Raw genomic sequence first — 21121 nt, forward strand, 5'->3', positions numbered from 1 at the left:
TAAAAAAAAAATTTAATAGTAACACTATATACAATACAAAACAGATCACAACTATTTAAAATGTATAATATAAGAGCAATCTAATCAAGATGATTGTTTAAAATGAAGATTTTTTTTTTTGCTTTTGTAATATCCCAGAATTTAGTTATAGCAATATTTTGAAAATTGGAAAAGCACAGAGGACCATTTCTTTTCTATTCAACATTTACCTTCAAGCTAGAAATCAAATATGTCCCAACTCTATGACAACTGTGATTTTTGTGTACAGTTTTGATTTAAGGGATTTTAATAGGAGGGAAAAAAGGGAAGAAAACTGAAACATGTAAAAATGTACTTACACTGAATCTTCTGCAACTGTCTGTTCAAGAGGTGAATCTGTCATAATAGACGATAGGTCAAGTCGTCCTCTCTGTCGTGATATTCGAGCTAGGGTCTCACAAAACTTTTGTCCCATCTCCTCAAGCATGTCAGTATTAATGTGCATATCCTAAGACGAAAGTTACCTTAGTTAGATGTAAGATTTAAATTCAAAACGATGGAAATATAATATATATATTGTATACAAAATAACATCCTCACCAAAAAGATTGCTAGTTTGATTAGTTCCCCCTTTCAGACCTTGCCATCTATTGGGCAGCTGCAGATGATGTCAAGGTCATCTGTTTCTGTGGCCTATAGTTAACGAGGGTATTATGTGGCCAGTGCAACAACCAACCACCTTTACTTTTCTCCAACTAGTATCAGGTACCCATTAGAGCTGGGTGGACTCAGCGGCACCCTACCATGTTAAGCTTATTCAATTTCCTTTCCTAATAAACAATTATTTCATCGAATTTTATTAATTAATTCAAGAAGAATTATTTTCTACATTAAGTAAAGAATGGGCTTTAGGACTGGTTTAGGGATTAATTATGTCACATACCACGGCATGATCAAAAGGGGCTAATCTGCTGAATTTTTTTAACTTAAGATAAAAGTGTAAAACTAGAGAAGAAGGTTAAATTCTATTCAAGATTTATCTAGTAAGAACTAGAGTTTGTAAGGTGCACAAATTAGTCGACAACTCAGTCAAAGACAGTTTAATTAATATTACTACCTCTGTTTTAATATAGTGATTTGAGTAATTATTCTAGTTTGATTAATTAATTAATGTATTCAAAATTCACAGTAGGCTACAATTAATCATCAAAGCTAAATTTATCATTGCAACTAAATTGATTTTCGCAACAAATAAATGATTATTGCAAAAAAGAAATTTAATCAATCACACAACTTCACAGACATGATTTTTTAATTTTTATTTTAATAATCAATGAAATAGTTTTTCTTTCACTTGTTGGTTGCAATATAATTAAGTTCAGATATAAGTTAGGTAGAGTTAGATATTAATGTTTTTTTTACTTTGTATTTGCCCTGGTCACAACCACAATAGCTCGATTCCATTGTGTAGGATCTGAGCACCCCAATCTCCCGCCACACCACCACACGAGCTGTGCTTTCCTTGACCTTCTCCACCACAAAGCTGCAATTCTGTAGTGAGAATGATGGACAGCTGGCATGGAGCAGACGTGGAAGTTGCTGCAAGGGAATAGAAAATTACAAAAACAGAATAAAAAAATTAAAAAACAAAACAAAGTTGCAACAGAATTATACTGCATGCTTTAATCTTTTAACACATAATATTCCAATATTAGCACTCTTGCAAAGAGGAATAATTCACAAACAGTGACAACATTAACATATAAACAGCGAAACCAGAGTTTTAGTCTATAATAAACATATACAGCTAGGGATAAACCTAGGGATCCATATAGAACAAAACAATCTTAGTTGAAAGAGCATTTGTAATTGAAAAGATAAGAAGATACCCCAACAGTCAACACTCACCTTGTAATAGGACTCGATGAATTTACTGCAGGGGCTTGCTGGATTTTGTGTGTCGTTGGGGATCCAGCTTTGGTGTGGACTACAGCCATACAGGAAGATGTTCTTACGTCTTGAGTGCCCGTGATAGTCACAGTAGACCTGTAAGAAAAGAGTTGATCATTTCATTAAAATACATCTGATATTTTTGCATTTTCAGGAATAAGACTGGCTTCACGTTGAAGTTAATTTAAAAAACTGTAGTTAAAATCTTTGTGTTTAGTATCTCTTGACAGTCTGAGGGGATGTTTGGGAACTGAGATAGATTATTCAACAAAAGAGAAAAAAAGCATCAAGTAACTGTCCCTTTAGGATAAAATAAAAAGAGAACACTGCTTAATTTAATGGCAAAGTCTGCTCAGTCTCATCTTGCAATATGTAAACCTTAATGTTAAATTTTCCCAAAGATCATTCCCAGTAGAAAAAATCACAATAGCTGAAGAAACTGAAGGAAACTGAAACTTAAAAACCTTCTAAATAAAAACTTTTTAGTAAAAAATTATTGGAAGAGCAAATGAGACAGTAAATAAAATTAAAAAAAAAAAAGCTTTTAAAGTAGCTCAATGTTTACTGCAGTATATATAAAGCTTTTGACAGTAATATCAAACAAATAACATTAGCTAAAATGAATGACTTGTAGTCATTTGTAGACACTGGCCTCTAAACACCCATAAAGAAAGAAGAAAACTATATGGAGAGCTCTCTGATTTGGAAACCACTGTGCAATTTATTTCATATATAGGTCTAGTCATCAGAATGCTCCAATATAAAAAAATGAGAACAATGAAGAAGAAGACATACATTCCAATCATTCAGAAATGAAGGTTATTACATCCTAGACCAAACCACTTGCAAAATGGTAGGGGGATGGCAACAGGCAGGATCAGATCCCAGGACATCATGATGATCAATCCAGAGTGAATACCATATCACCGAGGAGCCACCTTGACTTTTTAAAAAAATTGCATTTTTATTGCATAAATTTCATGCTTACAGCATGCTCAGTGCGCGAAGGTACAATCTTTTTTGTGGACCAGTTCAGGGAAAGGGGTATCTGTGAGAAGGCTTCTCTGCTGCCTTTAGGTGCTCAGCACAACTCTGCTCTAGTTGGGATCTGAACTTGAGCCCCCTTGTTAGGTAGCCAAGGTTTTGGCCTCTCATCTACACATTCCACTTGAAGTAGTAGACCTTTCAAGAACAAAACTATGACCTTAACTTATAAACTGATATACCAACCAGTGGTGATTTGTTGATCAAGTTGAGATACTGAAGTAATCCTTTGGTGTGGTAAATTGTAGGATGCAGAACTGAGCAAGGATTTCCCCACCTTCGATTCAGATCTTCTCCAACCAGAGATGAACGATGGCTTTTGAAAAACACAAATTATAAAATGAAAACAAAAGTTGTAAATCTACGTTATTGAAAATGCCTAGAATAATTTTTAAAGTTTTCTAAGTCATTCACTTTGGCCAATCAGTTGAAGTAAATATGTGCACATTTGCATACATTAATAAGGTTCGTTTTAGTCTGACAATTACAAGCAAATTATATCTCTAGGAGCTATTATATTGAGAGTTAAATTTAAATGGAAAAGGAAGAATAGATCGTAGACAATTACTGACATTATGAGAAGAAAACCTTGCCATTATTGATGCTATCAAGACTAATTGACTGGCCTTTAAAATGACACCAACAGAAGATTAACTTACTTGCCGTTGATTACACCATCAGGATTCAACATCGGCACCACTTTGAAAATAAACATTTCTCTGACTTTCTGAGCTTGTGGCTTGCGACTCAGTAAAAAATCTATGGTTCCTTATAAGATTTAAAATAAGTCTTATGATAGATAAATAAATATATAGTATTACTTAGACTAAAAGATTTGTATCTAAGATGAAAAAACTAAATATAGATTTTTAATGTGTCCGATAAACAGAATCACGGAAGTGTCAATAAGAAATTACAAAATCTGCTAACATACAGAATAAGTTGTTGGCAAGGCAACGCCTCATCTAAACTGTTGCGACGTCTAGAAAACATCATTAAAAAAGCATAAAAAATTACAATCACAAATTACCACATTTAAAGGAACTTTTTGAACAAACGTGCCTAAGAAAAATAAAAAAAATCTTAGAAGAACTACGCCAGGTCGTCGCGAAGTGGGCGACTGCTGTCAATCAAAACAGGAATGGAGCGGTACAAAAACTCGTTCGTACCTCACTCAGTCAGACTCTATCACAGCCACTCATTGATCAGGGAACATGAATTGCACCAAGATACCTGTGTGTAGTCGCTGAATGAACTCTTTATGTTGTCTGTTGTATTTATGTGTATTTTTCTGTTGTGTTGTCTTTATATGAGAAAAGAGTCCTTGTAATCACAACAAATTTCCGTAAGGATCAATAAAGCAGTCTTAGTCTTATTCTTAAAGTTATATGATACATTTTTTTTGCCCTTTTTACAACTGCTGAATCAAATGTTCTAAGTTGATCCGATTGTACTAATTAAAAAAACTTTTAGTTGGCATCATTGAAGCTTAATTTAGTGTCCTTGACATTGTTTAATTTAATGTGAAAATCCCAAATACATTCAAAAGACTACCTGAAATATTTGTCTCATTTGTTTAAGAATCATGTACAAGCCATCTACATTTAATAAATAAAAACTATTAACATTATTTTAAGATAAATTTTGAATGTGCCAGCGTCCTAAATATGACAAACGTCGCTGGAAGGGGAACAAAGAAGAGCTTACCTTTCATAATCCAGCTAGCATTACTCTCCCCTGGATGAACTCTGCTACTCAAGAAGATGTATGGTCTATTGCCTAAAAAAATTGAAAATTTTAATTAGTTTTGGAAAATATGTTAACCCAGGACTATTGAGATAACTGGTTAGAGGCTACTCCACACATCTGGGTAACTATCTATTTTGATTAGTTTCAAATTATAGCTCTCCATTTTATGTCTGCTATGGTCTCATAGCACCTTTAGCCTACATTATTTTTGTTAACAGAGCTATGTAAATTTAGTTATTATTGCTATTGTAAGTAATAGTAGTAGTATTTGAAATAAAGATATTTTGAATGATTAATATATGAACAAGGAACTATTGACCTACGCAATTCTTCCAATGCCTCCTTGTCAAGACTGCGAGGCTGTGCTGTGATGGTCAGTAGAGGTACTGGGTTACCTGCCAGAGTTTTACACAATGTTTGGTTCTTGAAATAGATCAGACTTGAGTCATACTGTTTTTCCCACTGACGCAGATGGGTCTAAAATAAGACATAATCTTGGTACAAATTCTAATATATACAAATATCTACATTACTTCCCTTGTTTCTACAGATATCTACATTACTTCCATTGTGTTTCTACCAATATCTATATTACTTCCCTTGTGTTTCTACAAATATCTACATTACTTCCCCTGTGTTTCTACACATATTTACATTGGAGTTGAAAGCTGTAAATATTGTCAATAAAAGCTGATTTTTTTTTTTAAATAAGAAAATGGTTCAAATTTTCATACAAATTCTGTGTTATTATACTGGTGCACCTACAACAATTAAGATGGACTTGCGTGTCTGGAGCGACAGCCTAACGACAGTAAAGAAAGCAAAAAAAAAATTTCATAGAACACTTCATATGCTTTAATCTTCTACGGAGAAGGGCAAATGGCAGCTAGTTCTGTAAAAGAGACAGGTGAACAACTACATTAATGGCTTTCAACTTTTTGAAACATTAAGACCAATGCAAATCTGTAATGACAGGTGCAAATAAATATGGAAGACAATTAGAATTTCAGCTTTGAAAAAAAAGGTTAGTCAAAACAGCATTGCTATAAGTAGAAAAAAAAAATTAATAAATTATTCAAAATGATGACAAGTAGACCTACTAAAAGTCTTAAGAAATAATATTAAAACAATTGTTACAAGCCAATTTAAAATAAGGAGCATGTTTCATTTCTAATAACAAAACAATTTACCATCAAGGCTGAGTAAGTGTAAGGATAATGGTAAGAGATGTAGCAGACGTCACCAGAGTGCGGAAACTTGATGTTGAAGGTTGCTGTGTAGTAAGACTTCCCTTGCACACCACCTGCAGTGTTGGCATCACGGATGAAATGGTTCCTGTAATAGCAGATGTCTGTTCCTACCCGAGCCCAACATGGGTTGCCTTCCAGAGCCTCCATCACTGACATTAGCAGCGGCTGCATTCCTAGCATTGAGATTATTAGCTCTAAATATTTTCAGCAAGAAGTGGTTATCACAATAAATGACTGATTTGAGTTTCCAGACAAATTAAAGATAATATACATTTTAAAGAAATAGAAAAAGTAAAGAAAGAATTGGAACTGATTAAGAGCATGATTATTACTGCTTTGGTATAATGAGGGTTCCATGATCCTTTGGCATGCTCACTGCTCTGGCCTAATCTTGTAAGTCAGTGTTTCCCAAAGTAGGGTACAGGTACCCTCAGGGGTACAGGAAGTCTTTGGAGGGGGGTGTGCGTTGAAACTCATTAACTATGCAGATTTATTTTTAGATAATCAGTTAATATGTTCTGTTAATAAATTAAAGTGGAAGGGGGAGGGGCGAGGGGTACTCAGCATTCGATAAATTATAAAAGGGGTGCACATAGTTCAAAAGTTTGGGAAACACTGTTGTAAGTGAAAGAGAATCTGGCCAAAGAATTGTGAGCTTTATCTATGTGCTCAGAAAACACAACTCAGACTTTTACTCATTTCCAGTCACATTTCAAATTAGAAACTCCCTAATCAATATAGTCACTTGACCTCAAGCCCCCTCTGGTATACAAGCGGTTTAAGCAACTCAGCTGTTGGCTGTTGGGTCTTACCAAAGTTAAATTGGCTGTTGGGTCTTACAATAGTTAAATTGACTGTTGGGTCTTACAATAGTTAAATTCACTGTTGGGTATTACAATAGTTAAATTGGCTGTTGGGTCTTACAATAGTTAAATTGGCTGTTAAGTCTTACCAAAGTTAAATTGGCTGTTGGGAATTATCCAAAGTTAAACTGACTGTTAGGGTCTTACCAAAGTTAAATTGGCTGTTGGGTTTTTCACAGTTAACAATGTTGAATCTGTAGGGAATATCCTGCTTCATATTGCTGACCTCAAAGTAAAACCACTGGTGATGATGGTTAGAGTTGATGTCTGGGTTCAGGATCAGGTCATACTCGTGCTCTCTCACCTAATAAAAGATAGAAGTTGTTCAACAAGAGCCTTTCACTCCATGATTTAAGAAAAAAACAACAACATTTGAAATAAAGCTAAAAACAAGCAAAATAAAAAAAAATAATTTTTTAAACCAACAAAGCTTGTCTAAAGGAGAAGAACTCCATCCTTAAAACTATATCTACCAATAATGTACAAGTCATTTCCCTTATTCAATATCAAACAAAATAATTAATTACCAATAATTAATTGACTTTTGACTAATTGATTTTTGTTTATTGATTCATGTTTTGTTAGGTACAATAAATAATTGTTTAAAGTATCAGCTTGATCAGAGAGTGTGTGAGGCAAAAAAAAGGGGACTAAACTCGACAGATTTAGCCATATCTGTGAATACGGAAGTATTAGTTTCCCTTGTTGCTATTAAACAAAATAATTTATTACCAGTAATTAAATGTCTATGTGGTTTCTTTTTTTTTTTTTTTAATTGATTCATGTCTTGTCTATGTCAATGAATAATTGTACGAAGTTTCAACTTGATCTGAGAATGGGTGTGGGACACACTTTTTCCCAGACAGACAAACAGAGTGAGTTGATATAAGCTTTGTAAGACATACCAACTGTTATGGATTTTCTTCTTTCTTTAGTTCTCAATTTTTTAGTAACTGGTTTATATTATTTAAGCAATAAAATTCAGTAACATAGAAAGATAAGATAAAGCAATTAGGAGAAATGTGTGATCAGAAACCTAGAGAAAAATTTGTTTCAATAAATAAATTCAACAATGTCAAGGACACAAGATTGAAAGATCCCTCTTGCCAATACAAAATCAAATTTCATTATGCTACAAGGGAAAGAGCTTGCACATTTGATTTTACAGTGCCAAAAAGTACACAAAGATTATCATATACCTTTTTAAAATACTTAGCTTATATAAATGCTTCTTATATTTGTCCACCATATACACTAAAGAAATGCCAACTATAGTTATCCCACAAAGATGCAAATCTCCAATAGAACCAGTAAATTATACCTTTACATTCAAAGATCTGATTTTGTTGAAATAAAAATCAACATGATATTTTTAATCAAGTGATTGGTTGCCCTAGATAAGAGCTACATAGTTAATAAAATGTTACCAAAATAGACTTGGACAGACTTCAAAGTAAAAACACAAATATAGTATCCAAAGTATTGGTCGTTCTTACCTGAACAGCTTTTCGCAGATTTCCACATTCAAACTGAGAGTTGAATTTCAGTGCCTCGGAGTGGCAATCAAGTAAACCCAGCCTTAAAGAGTTAAACAAGTTAATATATATGTGACTATTACATAATCGCAGCCAGCCTTAAAGAGTTTATTAGGTTAATATAAGTGACTATTACATAATCGCAGCCAGCCTTAAAGAGTTAACTTAATATAAGTGACAATTAAGTAATTCCAGCCTTAAAGAGTTAAACAAGTTAATATATGTGAATATAAAAAGAGTCCCACAAATTTTATATTTTACAGAATCAGAATGATGAACTAAAAAAATAACTAATCTAATTTCTTACAGTAAATGACATATTGTTCCAAATAGCAAATATACCTGAGTTCATCTTTATTGCACAAATTCACTTTATCTACCATGCTGCCTTCAGTGCCAGCAACAATTTTATCATAATCATAAACAACCAGGTCAATCAGCTGATCAGCATGTATCATTCTATCAATGTCTTCAAATATTTTTGATCTGAAACAGAAAAGTGCAATACTATTACATACCGGTATGCCTCCAGGATTTCAGGGAATAAGTGAAATTATACATAAATGCCAAACCAAAAATTAAGATTATTTAAAATGGATAAATATTGACAAAGAATACAAAATTTGCCTCTGAACTCCGAACTTCCTGGCATACAAAGACTCCATTGTTTTGTATAGACCTTTGATGCCATACAGGTCAGGGAAAGATAACTTCTGGAAGCGGTAAGCACTGCAAGTTTGATTGGCTATGTGGCTGTACAAGTCTGCATCATGGGGGAACTCACAATACTCTTCTTCATACTCTTCAAAAAAACTGCTGGAAGACTTTTGGATAAAGACACAAACAGGAAACATAAAGAGATGCTCTCAAGTTTCATTGAAAGTTATTGTAATACAAATAAAAAAAAACAGTCTCCAGGTAAAAAGACAAGTTAAAGGTATTACTACAACAAAAACAATGATTCGATCCCATAGATAAATCAATATTTGTTTACAAACTATCACATTTGGATAAAATCAATTTTAAAATGTCTAAAAATAAAGGAATTGTCTTTGAATCTGAAGATTAAGGAATATAAGGATGAGTGCTGTTATTTCACATGACCACCCAAACCTTTAGTTGCGACCTGTATATTTTACCCAAGTCCCTGTTACACTGGGCTCTACTTAAGTTGTTATTTTGTTGTCCCCAGCTGTCTTTGGCTAATCTGTGTCCTGAGCCCTTCATGAGAGCTGTTTTATTTTACAGGCTATCTCCACTACGCACACCAAGAGTTGTGATAACATGGAAGCCAATACGAGGAAAGTGCAAACAGGGACGTCCTCATATTACTTGGCGACACACCTTCATGGAGGACCTCAGAACAGTGGACACCAGGTGGGAGGAGGCTTCAGACATTGCCAATGACAGATCTTTATGGAGACAGCTTGCCGCCCAATGCGCCGAATGGCGCGGAAGGACCTAAGTCTAAGTAAGTAAGTCTCCACTACCAGCTGCTTTCCTCTATGCTAATGAGAGCAAAATGGCGCTTAATTTGATCTTTACAATGAGAGAGCTTAAGAAAGTCAGCTAAAATATAAGTCTTATATTATTATTTTAATTTTAAACAAGAATAAATCTAACTTTAAACATTGTTATCCAAGTGATTTTCAAATATATATTTGATTAATTCTCTAAATAACAAGAATTACTTAATTAGTATTACTTTGAAATAGGTAATTGTCACATACTACTTTTAGAACCACTTTGACACAAAGTGAGTTGATAGTCATTTGACTATTCCGTGCATTTTGCACGAAGTAATTTTTGGTCGGTAACTGACCACGGGGTTAACACCTCAGTTGATTCAGAGATCCAGTGGAGTAAGGAGCAAGATATTTTTCTGGGTAATATCGTATAACGTGAAATGACTTAGAGATTTTGTTATGATAGTAGTACATCCAAGATTGTTTTATTTGGATTTATGTTTGACACAATATACATCTCCTGATGGCTGGATTTGCCAAGTTATTATGTAATATTTTAAATGATTATTAAATATGTGTCTGCTGAGAAAGTGTTACTTCTTTATACTTGTGTCGTGATCTGATTACTCAGCAGCCTTAGTAGCACTACGCCACAACAAGTTTGATAAAGGCAAGGTAATTTAATAGCAGCACAGAGAACATTCTAATAAGGCCAGAAGAGGCCCTAATATATTCACAAGAAGATATTCGCGTTATCAGCACATGCTAAGATGCTACAGTAATAATCATCATTTACTAAAAACAGGCAGTTCATTGAGGTTTTCTCTAAACCATTATTGTTTAAGTTTAGCCTTGTTTTGTGTGCTAAGACATAACAATCAAACCTGTTCGCTGTCATCTGATGTCGACATTAACAGAGATGATGGAAGAGGGCTGTCTAGAACTGCTTCGGACATTCGAGGGCCTACCATCTTTCTACTGCGTCGAGGGGGAGGTAATTTTTTCCTGTGCTTCCCTTTCATCAAGCTCTTGAGAGGTTTGGCAGAGCTGGTGTTTGGGCGCCCAATGTCCAGAGATATGACGGCAGAGCCTGTCTTCAGATTAATGGCGCTGACACATTTCTCATCAAAGTTGAGAGCTGAGAGCAAAGTTAAAACAAAACCCTCCAAATTAATTTGCAAGACTAAAATAACATTGGAGAAACCTTAAATATTAGAAATCATCTAAGTAATATACTTCTACCTGAAATGTTTTGCTATGTGTCATGGTGTAATGCAATAAATAAACATTTCTCAAGATTAAAAAGATATATTATACATTTTTTTTTTATTACTTTTGTATAGCATCTCTTTCATACTATAGCTTGCTCAGTCTATTTTTGACCAGTGGGGGAGGGGGGATCTGGGAAAAGGTTTTCATGCTGCCTTTAAATGCTCAGCTTTTTACAAATCAGCTTGAGTAATCAAGAAACTCAACAGTTAAATATAATCTACATTTGTTTTATTAAATCTCATATAAAACAAAGTTCTGATACAATGAATGATGGATGTTACATAAATAATGGCAGCCCCTAAATCTGGGGTTCTTGATCTGTGGGTCGTGACTCTCATTAAAACAATTGTACCTAAAGCAATGCCGGTAATATATGTAGCATGAATCCATCATTCATTTCTTTAATTAGTGCAGAAATAAAATTAAGCAAAAGGATAAAATAATCAACAACTTCATTTCATATCTAATCTTACCTTACATAACACAGACGTTACTTCAAAAAAGAAGATGATTATGTCCTATGCGTCATGCATTTAGTCATGCATATTAACCAATGACTTAAATTCTGCTTAGTCACCGGTTTTCCTGGCTAGCTCAGGCAACCCATTCCATGCTCTAATAGATCTTAAGCTATGAGGCAATCAGGGCAGGGCTAATTTATTTCTAGTGCTAACTGTTAAAGAGAATATTTCCATTCCCACCAGCAATCAAACCAAGACACTCCTCAGCTCAAAGAGTAATATCTAGGGCTAAGTGAACATAGTGATGTGCAAGGACTACAAACAGATACAAAATGAGTTTAGAAAAAAAAAAGTTAATAAAAAAAAATATTTCCTGACCTTTATCTGAGTAATAATGGGGAGGGTAAAAGTAAGATGAATGCTGAAGGTCACTTCTGAGTTTACTATACAGGTTTCCATCAGAGGAAACATGCTTCATGGGCATAAAACTCAATGCTTTCAAACTTGGGTTAGTAAAACTGGAATGGGATCTATGGAGGTCAGTGTATGCCTGGGTGGCCATGGATGATGTGGCAGATGCTGAAAGTGAACTCACTGTAAACTGAAAAGAAAAAAAATATTGAATGAGCCTTAACATATAAAATTATCTTAGTAAAAAGTTAATGTTTTGCACAGATATTAATATTTCTAAATTGATCTAACATCTTAGTCCCCTCCAAATGCTTTTATCAGGCATTTTTGTTTTTAAGAGAAAAGACAACATATATTGTAGTTTGTAAGAAAGAATCTAGAGACACTGTTAGTCTAACAGACGAGGGTGTTACCCTTTGGGCTGAAACTTTGTTAGTAGCATAAAATTGATTTTAAAGCAATCATTATGCTGACATACACAAGTTTCCCAGACAAACATAAACAAGTGGAGCAAATCTCATGTTTATTGAGATGTCATGAAAACAAATGTCATGTTTATTGAGATTTCAAGAAAACAAAATGTCAAGTTCGTTGAGATGTCATGGCAACAAATGTCATGTTTATTGAGATGTCATGAAAACAAATGTCATGTTTATTGAGATGTCATGAAAACAAATGTCATGTTTATTGAGATGTCATGAAAACAAATGTCATGTTTATTGAGATTTCAAGAAAACAAAATGTCAAGTTCATTGAGATGTCAGGGTGTAAGGTGTACCCTATTAAATCAGGGAATATTGTTTTCATGTAGGCTGTGTCAGGTCACAGTTGACCACTCATCTTGCGCTGGCCTGGGGCAATTTGTATCAGCTAAAAACACACACACAGTACTACACTACCCCCCATCTGTGTCCCCGACAACAATATGATCAAATAACTTCTATATAATCAATTATTTTTCATTATAAGAAATGTTAAAATATGTTTAGGTCTTAAAACTATGAAAGGATTTCAAAATCTGAAATTATAAGAAGCAAAGTTTAATTCACTATTGTCTACTCGATCTTTAAATACTTAAACATTGGTTCTTTGGTTAATAAAAACATATCAACTATAAATATGAAAGTTTGTTTAGAATCACGAAATATTTCCTCTCTACAACATTAAGGATAAATTCAAATTTTCTGGGCGCTTAACTGTTAGCTGCTATTTGATAATTCAATTAAAACATCAGCACCTTTTTTTATTAAACTACAGTCTCTTACGTCTGTGTCCCCAATTTCTGGAAAGAATGAATCGTACATGTGCAGGTCTTCTGGTGATCTTTTCTCTCCAGTTTCTGGTCCAGTCGGCAAATCTTCATCTGGCTTTAAAAAAAAAAAAAGAACAATGAATCAAATTAATTAAATTAAAATCTATTTAACATTCATCTGTAAAATAGGAGGACTATTAATTATCATGTTGAAATAACTTAAAGTATTCACAAAATTTAAAATTAAATGTAGTCAGACACACAGCTTACAGTCAACTAAGTGGGATGTGGAACACAAACCACTTGGCTTACTAAGGGGCTAAAGTTTAAATATTGATGTAGACCATGAATTTTTTATTGGGATTCAACTAAAGCTGAGTTCTGTTTAGTAAAGAGTAAAGTTTCCCTTTCAGACCTTGCGATCTTTGGGTAAGATGATGTAAAGGGTATCTGGTCAGCACAAAGACCAACCACTTTTACTTTCCCCTAAGTAAAGTCAGGTACCATAATATCTGGGTGGACACAGAGGCAACCTCAAAATCCCAAAATTTAAAAACCCAGTCTTCACCAGGATTTGAACCCGGGACCCTCCGGTTCAGAAGCCAAGCACTTTAACATTCTGCAAATAATCCTCCTAAGTTCTGTTTGTTAAGCCCTAAATACAGCAAAGAAATCCCCTCCCATATGCCCACAAAAGGGCCAGAGTGCAGGCCTACTGAGCATGGAATAGTATAGAAAAAGTGTGATACATTAGCATATAGAAAAAGTGTGATACATTAGCAATTTAAAAAATGTATTCAATCATTTTACGCATAGAAATATATAAATAAATAACCATCTGGCTAAAGCTAGCAGTGCTTCAGGTGACAGCCTGGTCTATGAAGTCACTTCATCTTTAAACAAAATCCATGTCTACTAGGCAGTTGTTCGTATGGCCCTTCTGTAGGGCTCTTAGAGCTGGATGCTATATAAAAAAACATCTAAAACTAGAGCTTTTTTGTAGGGCTCTGAGAGCTGGAAAGAAGAAAATTTGTGTCTTAGCCCAAACTGAAGTAAGGAAAGGCTACTTGGTAGGGTGCAAACTCATCATGACATCAGTTTTAAGTGCATACATCATTTTTCCTGTTTAATAACTTAAATGAAATTTAATTCAACTTCTAAGGAAAAAAAAATAGGAACGGGACAATTTAACTTTAAAACTATAGCCTTCCTTTTCCTTTATTTTATTCCTCTGTCTTTGGAGAGTGATGAACAATGTATAATGCTTATAAGTCAAGTAAAAGTTCCCCTTTAATGCCATGTGGTCTATAGGGCAGATGATGTTAGGCTCATCTGATTCCTTGGCAAATGGATAATGAGCAGGGTGTCATGTGGCCAGCACAAAGACCAACCACCTTTACTTTCCCCAGCTTAAGTTAGGTAACCATTAGAGTTGAGTGGACTCAGGGGTGACCTAAAAATCTGGAAGTTCAAAAACCCAGTCTACACTGAGATTCAAACCCAGGATCCCAGGTTTGCAAGCCAAGCACTAAACTACTCAGCCACCACGCCCAGCCTCACGAGATTAGGGCTCTACAATCACATACTTATAAGTATTCTTCAATTTGAAAAAATTAACCTCTTCTGGGTCTGTTCGAAACCTTTCATCATCACTATCTATGTCATCTTCATCATCATCTCCAGAGTTTTCACTATCATCCCTGGCTCTGAGATTCAGGTTAAGGCTGCCAATACTGCCTGAAAAGATCATTAATACATAATAGTTATCCCTTTTTTCTTTCTCGCTTAAGTTAAATGTAAACAAGAAAAACATTAAAAAATACCGTACTTTTTAAAAAAAGACAATAATACTTCCTTTCTACAACGTATAGAGCCAGTGTTTTTTTTTCTCTCAATAACTCGTAGTTGTTAGATTACAAAATAATTTTTTAAAATTTTATCCTGCTTCACTCCTGCCCCCTTCCCCCAAGAAAGAATTTTGTTTAAGTGAATGCATAAAACTACTTCACTTTATAATATTCCAATGATAGGCATTTAGATCTAGACAATTATCCTGAACATTAATTTATTAAACTCTTCAAAGAATGCAGATATACCCGAAGACATAAAGTCCATTTAAGATATATATATATATATATATATATTCTCTTGTTCTCTAGCCAAATTTAAATGTAACTTTTTTTTACTTTGAAAAAATTATAACAATCAAACTAGAGTTTTCCCTGTGTGGCCAATGAGCTAATAATTCTTTTCTCAGCGATATACAGCAACAGTTAAATTTCTAGGAAAATTTTAATTTTAGAGATCCGTGTCCAGGTTCCACCCACCCGCCCAGAAGTTTCCATGAAGTTAAGAGTTAAGAAGAGAGACATTATTAAAAAAATTTGAAACTTCTAAGGATAGATAGTAGAAAATACATATTTTAATACGGCTTACAAAACATTCCGAGACATAAAATTGAACTCCAAAGAAAAGAAAACAGGCCAAGAGAGGTGTACATGACAAAAAGATAAATGTGATAAAATATGTAGGTTTATATTTGGGTCTGCATTCTAACTTTGTCTTCAGAGTGAAAATTAAAATTTTAAAGCAATCCACCTAAAAGCATAGGAATTTAATAAGAATATTTATTCCAGTAGAGTATGAAGTGATTGACATTTTATCCGAGTTTCTATTACAAGCTAAAAATTTTAATAACAAACAGGAAAAAATCAAGAGGATAATTAGAGGCTACTACCCCTCTTCTCCCCCTCCGAAAGCCAAATCAAACATACAAGTAAAAAACTAAATAAAGAAATAACACAAGAAACCCAAATCTAGTTTCAAAAGGATAATAGAATAAATAATTCAAGCTACAAGTAGAATGCTGGACAATATTTTGTTTCAATGGTAAAAAGTAATTTTTTTTTCTTTAACCAGTAAATAAAACAATGAGATCAACAATGAATTCAACAATGATAGCATCAAGAATAAAATCAACCACAACATTGGAACAGCAAGTAACCACAACATTGGAATACCACGTGAAACTAAGTTATAAAATGCACCACAGATCTGTTGTATTTTGGAAGCTAAGAATGTCTCCTGGGAGAAGTCTTCATCAGACCTGAGTAATGACGTATGTCCAGTAGAGGAAGAAACTGCTCCTGTATGTCAGCAAAATGTCTAAACAGAGTCATGCATTTAACAAAAAAACAAAAAAATAAGTTCCTAAAGAATCTAAAAACTTCAGTAAAATTAGAAGAGTTAGAGCAATACTGACCCATGGAATAATAAATTTTGTCATAAAAATATGATAAGATAAGATAACTTTTATTGATCCAATTGATATTTAGATTATAAATAATTTCTTAGCAGTTGTTAAATTATTTTTTAAATTAGTGTGAACAAAAATCTAAACCTAAATAATCAGATGAACAAAAATTTTGACATCTTTAATTTGGTTAATCTTGTCAATAATATGAGAAAATGTAAAAGAAAAAAGTACTTTGTAAAGTTCTATATTTAATATCAACAGGAAAGAATGGCAAGTATATATGGAATAAATAATAAATGAAATCATTACAAAAAAAGATACTATAAACTTTAGTTCAATAAAAAAAATTATTTTCAAATTATTTTTATTTAGCTAGAATTCACAGCTATCTACTTTTGTTCCATTCTATGAGTCAGCATTACAATTAGAAATATAAATCAAACTACACAATAACAGCAGACAATGTGGTATTAAAAAAAGTAAAGTATCCTTTTCAGACCATGCGGTCTATAGGGCATATGATGTTAAGGCCATCTGTTTCTTTGGCCAACAATTAATGAGCATGGTGTTATGTGGCCAGCACAACAACCAATCACCTTTACTTTCCCCTACTTAAGTCAGGTACCCATTAGAGTTGGGTGGACACCAGGGCGTCCTAAAAATCCTGAAATTCAAAATCCCAGTCTTCACTGAGATTCGAACCCAGGACCCCTGGTTCACTTAACCACTCTGACACTGCACCAAATGTGGTAGTACTGATCAAAACACTCTTTGCATCCCTTCAAATCCATTGCCATTAAGACTAAAAGTTGTGGTCATAAAACCTGCCGGTTAGTAGGTTTAGTTACAGTGTAAGCCATTTTTACAATGATTTTTCTTTCAATAGCAGACTTAGATCCTTTTGTGCTGTTAGGTGAATAGGGCGGCAAGGCTGTCTCCATAGAAATCTTTAATAGCAGAAGATTATAATTGTCTTTAAAAGAGAAAAGACTAATGATGTTGCAAATATCATTGCTTGAATATAACATGGGTGAGCAGCTAAAATTTACATAAGAAAGAATGTGTCTTATTTTGACAAGAGCCTGCATTATTCAGCTACTGAAAAAAGATATTTTTGTACCCTTAAACCTACCAGAACAACTTGTCAAATTCAGGCATTCTGGGACATGTGTTGATGATGAGGGTAGAGGAAATATGATAGGGCTGAATGTTGACTTTAGTGGCAACTTGTTCCTGGGGCAACACTTGCGCAGAATCACACTGGCTAACAGAATCAAACTTTCCATATCTCGGCTGTCACTTGCTTCTAGGGCACTCTCATATAAAGTCCTAATACCGTTGGCTTCAACAAATGCTTTCCTACCCGCTCCTTTATGAAAATCATGACAAAATGTAAAGTTTAATCAGAAAAATAAAACTCCAACACAAATAGGGTTAGGCGAGAATGTAAATAATCTTAATTTAAATAGAATATAAATTATCTTAAATTTAAATACGTTGTAGAAACATACTTATTTTAGGGTTATTATGTATATTGTTTTGAAATTATGCTAATCAACATTTTAAGTAATCGTAACTGCTGTAAATTAAATGTACTTTGCATGTAAATGAATTAGCAGCACCATAACATTTTAATATAGTACCTTTTAGCAGGCCCACCCCAAGGAGGTGAACAAACAGAACTCTAGTCTGAGGCCCATTAGAAAGAAGGGACTTCACACTTTTTTAATGCACTTTGTAAATATAAATATTTGAAGGTTTTTGGCATATGAGTGGAAGGAAGTTGTCCGGAACCCAAATATTTCTGATGGCTTCTTTTAAAATGCTTAAAACTTTCAAAGGTTTTCCTGCGACAACATCACAACTTGAAAGTTCTTACTTATAGAGCAAATTAAGAACTGCAGTGAAAAGAGAAGAGCTTATGGACTTTATTTCCAAATATTTGGAAACAATGACATGTATGTAGAATTACTAAATTGAACATGTCTTCACTATATTTCATTGTGTATAGCTAGGGCTATTCATGCAACATTGAGAGCCAACTGATCAGCAAGACCTTTGAATTGCAAGTAACATATTTTGATGAGAAAAATGTAAGTATATTAGGGGTAAAATGGTAGTCAATTGTGACAGTGTTTTGTGGCCACCACATCAATTAACTAACTTTACTATCTCCTAGAAACTTCAGATGCCCATGTAATGGATTCTGGTTTGCTATGATTCAAATAAAGGACCCACGATAGGAAGACTATGGCCAACAAGTCCCAACATCGCCAACAAGATCTAGAGAAACAATTTCAGAATTCTACTTAACACCAACCTTGTGCTATTCATCTTTAAAAGCATTAAGAAGCATTTTCTAAGTAATATATGTCACTACTTAAAAATGTTGCATGGCTCTGTCATATACTTACTTAAGTTAGTGATGTTTTTTAAAATGAGTAAAATTGAACGTCGAATGGCCAGGTATCTTTGTTTGCTGTCCTGCTGTTGCCAGTCTGAATGAAGTATAAGGAGTATTGGGATGCCATCAATGTTGATCAGTCTAGCAGAATTACTTTCTGGCAAAATAAAGTAAGCGTATTGTTACAAGTAAGCTTTATATTCAAAACAGTGCTGGATTAACTTATGACAATAGAATATCTCAATATTTTTGTAAAATATAAACTTAAATCTTTGCTTGTGGATTGCTCAGACATTTCATATTCAATGAGTTGTTGGCCTCCCTCAGTCATAGGATGATTATGGTTAATCTCATAGAAAGAGAGATAAAAGCCTAGGTATTGGTTATGGTCAGAACAATGTCGCAGTTCCCCCCTCTCCATACAGGGGATGTGACCAAAGGAACGGAATATCTTACACAGTTTGGGATCAGTAGCGCCGCAGGTTCTGCCAGACTGTAGCACAGTGTGCCACAATCTGCCTTAGGGTGACTAGCTACTGATTTTTTCCCAAGGGTTGTCTCCTGAAGCCTTTCCTGTGTTTGGGTGTAGCCGCAAGGCAGCAGGGGTTTGGATTCAGAGTTTTCTATCGTCTAGATGGGTAGCCAGCCAAGGCTAACAAGCCCCTCCTCCCCAAAGCATACTGGTTTTTAATGAGCAGAAATACTTTAACTCTTTCTCTCCTAACAGACGATACCAACGTTGATTCCACCAGAATGTGGTAAATAATTACGTAGAGAAAGAGTTAAGCCATTAGAATTAATGTTGGCCCTTCTATTCCTTAAAAGTAACTACAAATGACTATTTGAAGTAATGACAAACTATATATGGACTTACTTGATTTGGTCAAGTTACATAAATTCTCTAGCGCTAGTCGTAAATCTACTGTGTGTCTTTTACCACAAGAATTAATGACTTTAAACATTAAACTGATTGCATTGTGTTTACCAAGATAAGATGCATTCACACCTGAAATAGATTATTAACAGATTTAAGCCATTCACTCCTGAAATATATTATAAACCGATTTAAGGCATTCACTCCTGAAATAGATTATAAACAGATTTAAGGCATTCACACCTGAAATATATCATAAACAGATTTAAGCCATTCACTCCTGAAATAGATTATTAACAGATTTAAGGCATTCACACCTGAAATATATCATAAACAGATTTAAGCCATTCACTCCTGAAATAGATTATTAACAGATTTAAGGCATTCACACCTGAAATATATCATAAACAGATTTAAGCCATTCACTCCTGAAATAGATTATTAACAGATTTAAGGCATTCACACCTGAAATATATCATAAACAGATTTAAGGCAATCACACCTGAAATAGATTATACACAGATTTAAGGCATTCACACCTGAAAAAGATTATAAACAGATTTAAGGCATTCACACCTGAAAAAGATTATAAACAGATTTAAGCCATTCACTCCTAAAATAGATTATAAGAAGATATAAAGCAATGACACCGGAAAAAAGATTATATTATTCTTAAATAAATTTTTGCAAAGTTTGTGAAAAGCTGTGCTGAACTAAAAGCCGTGTGATTTGAATAACCCAAAAGTCTGTCAGCGATTTAGTTGTCAAGAAAAATGTCCACTCCTTGTCCTTTGACACCTTTTATTATGATTAGTTTTACATCTTAGCCCAGGATGGTGGCTGGGAGGGTTTGAACCCAGTGCCATCAAGCTGGCAATCTAGAGCACATAACACATTATCTTGCATTTCAGTTCTTATTCTTATTGAAACAATTCTTTGAGAGACTAAAAAAGATTAATTTTTCATCTTTTCTTATAAAATGCAGACATTACTTGAAAAAAGAAGACGATTACGTCCTACATGTGTTCCTAGGTCAATCTAGTCATGGATTTTAATCAATGACTCTAACTCTTCCAAGACGTTGGTATCCCTGGCTGCTTTGAGTAGAGAAGATGAAGCTAAATCAGAACTCACTGTTACTGGTATAAAACTTGAGAACTTGAAGGAGAGGCTGTAGGTTTTTGAAGTTGTGAGAGTGAGTCTTCACCAAGTTTAATGTCACCATCAAGCTCTGGTGAAGCCGAGCCTTCACAGCAAATTTGCGATCTGAAACGTAAGCGAACTTCTTTAAAACCACAAGAAAACTCTTTTCTCATATGTGAGCTTATTCCAAATAAATAGAACTCTGATGGAAG

The 21121-nt window shown here is 34.1% G+C and overlaps 1 protein-coding gene across 4 annotated transcripts in view; it reads right to left on the minus strand.

Annotated features, from left to right (window-relative positions):
* Positions 1-21121, minus strand: part of LOC106053985 (cytosolic carboxypeptidase 1-like) — a 30830-nt gene that overhangs the window by 2833 nt on the left and 6876 nt on the right. Inside the window, exons 7-27 of one of the 4 annotated variants that reach the window (XM_013209681.2) lie at positions 20901-21032; positions 19767-19898; positions 18903-19049; positions 17621-17857; positions 16280-16378; positions 14851-14969; positions 13246-13347; positions 11948-12170; positions 10721-10974; positions 8998-9194; positions 8713-8856; positions 8332-8413; positions 6983-7139; positions 5913-6145; positions 5046-5199; positions 4681-4752; positions 3633-3741; positions 3160-3289; positions 1888-2025; positions 1402-1578; positions 339-487 (exon numbers count right to left, since the gene is read on the minus strand). In XM_013209681.2, coding sequence (XP_013065135.2) covers positions 339-487; positions 1402-1578; positions 1888-2025; positions 3160-3289; positions 3633-3741; positions 4681-4752; positions 5046-5199; positions 5913-6145; positions 6983-7139; positions 8332-8413; positions 8713-8856; positions 8998-9194; positions 10721-10974; positions 11948-12170; positions 13246-13347; positions 14851-14969; positions 16280-16378; positions 17621-17857; positions 18903-19049; positions 19767-19898; positions 20901-21032 — 3187 coding nt within the window. Of the gene's footprint in view, positions 1-338; positions 488-1401; positions 1579-1887; positions 2026-3159; positions 3290-3632; positions 3742-4680; positions 4753-5045; positions 5200-5912; positions 6146-6982; positions 7140-8331; positions 8414-8712; positions 8857-8997; positions 9195-10720; positions 10975-11947; positions 12171-13245; positions 13348-14850; positions 14970-16252; positions 16379-17616; positions 17858-18902; positions 19050-19766; positions 19899-20900; positions 21033-21121 lie in introns of all 4 variants that reach the window. The other 3 variants (XM_013209680.2, XM_013209682.2, XM_013209683.2) reach the window with 3 other exon arrangements.

Source organism: Biomphalaria glabrata, chromosome 1, assembly GCF_947242115.1.
Source record: "Biomphalaria glabrata chromosome 1, xgBioGlab47.1, whole genome shotgun sequence".
In the NCBI taxonomy this organism is placed as follows: domain Eukaryota; kingdom Metazoa; phylum Mollusca; class Gastropoda; family Planorbidae; genus Biomphalaria; species Biomphalaria glabrata.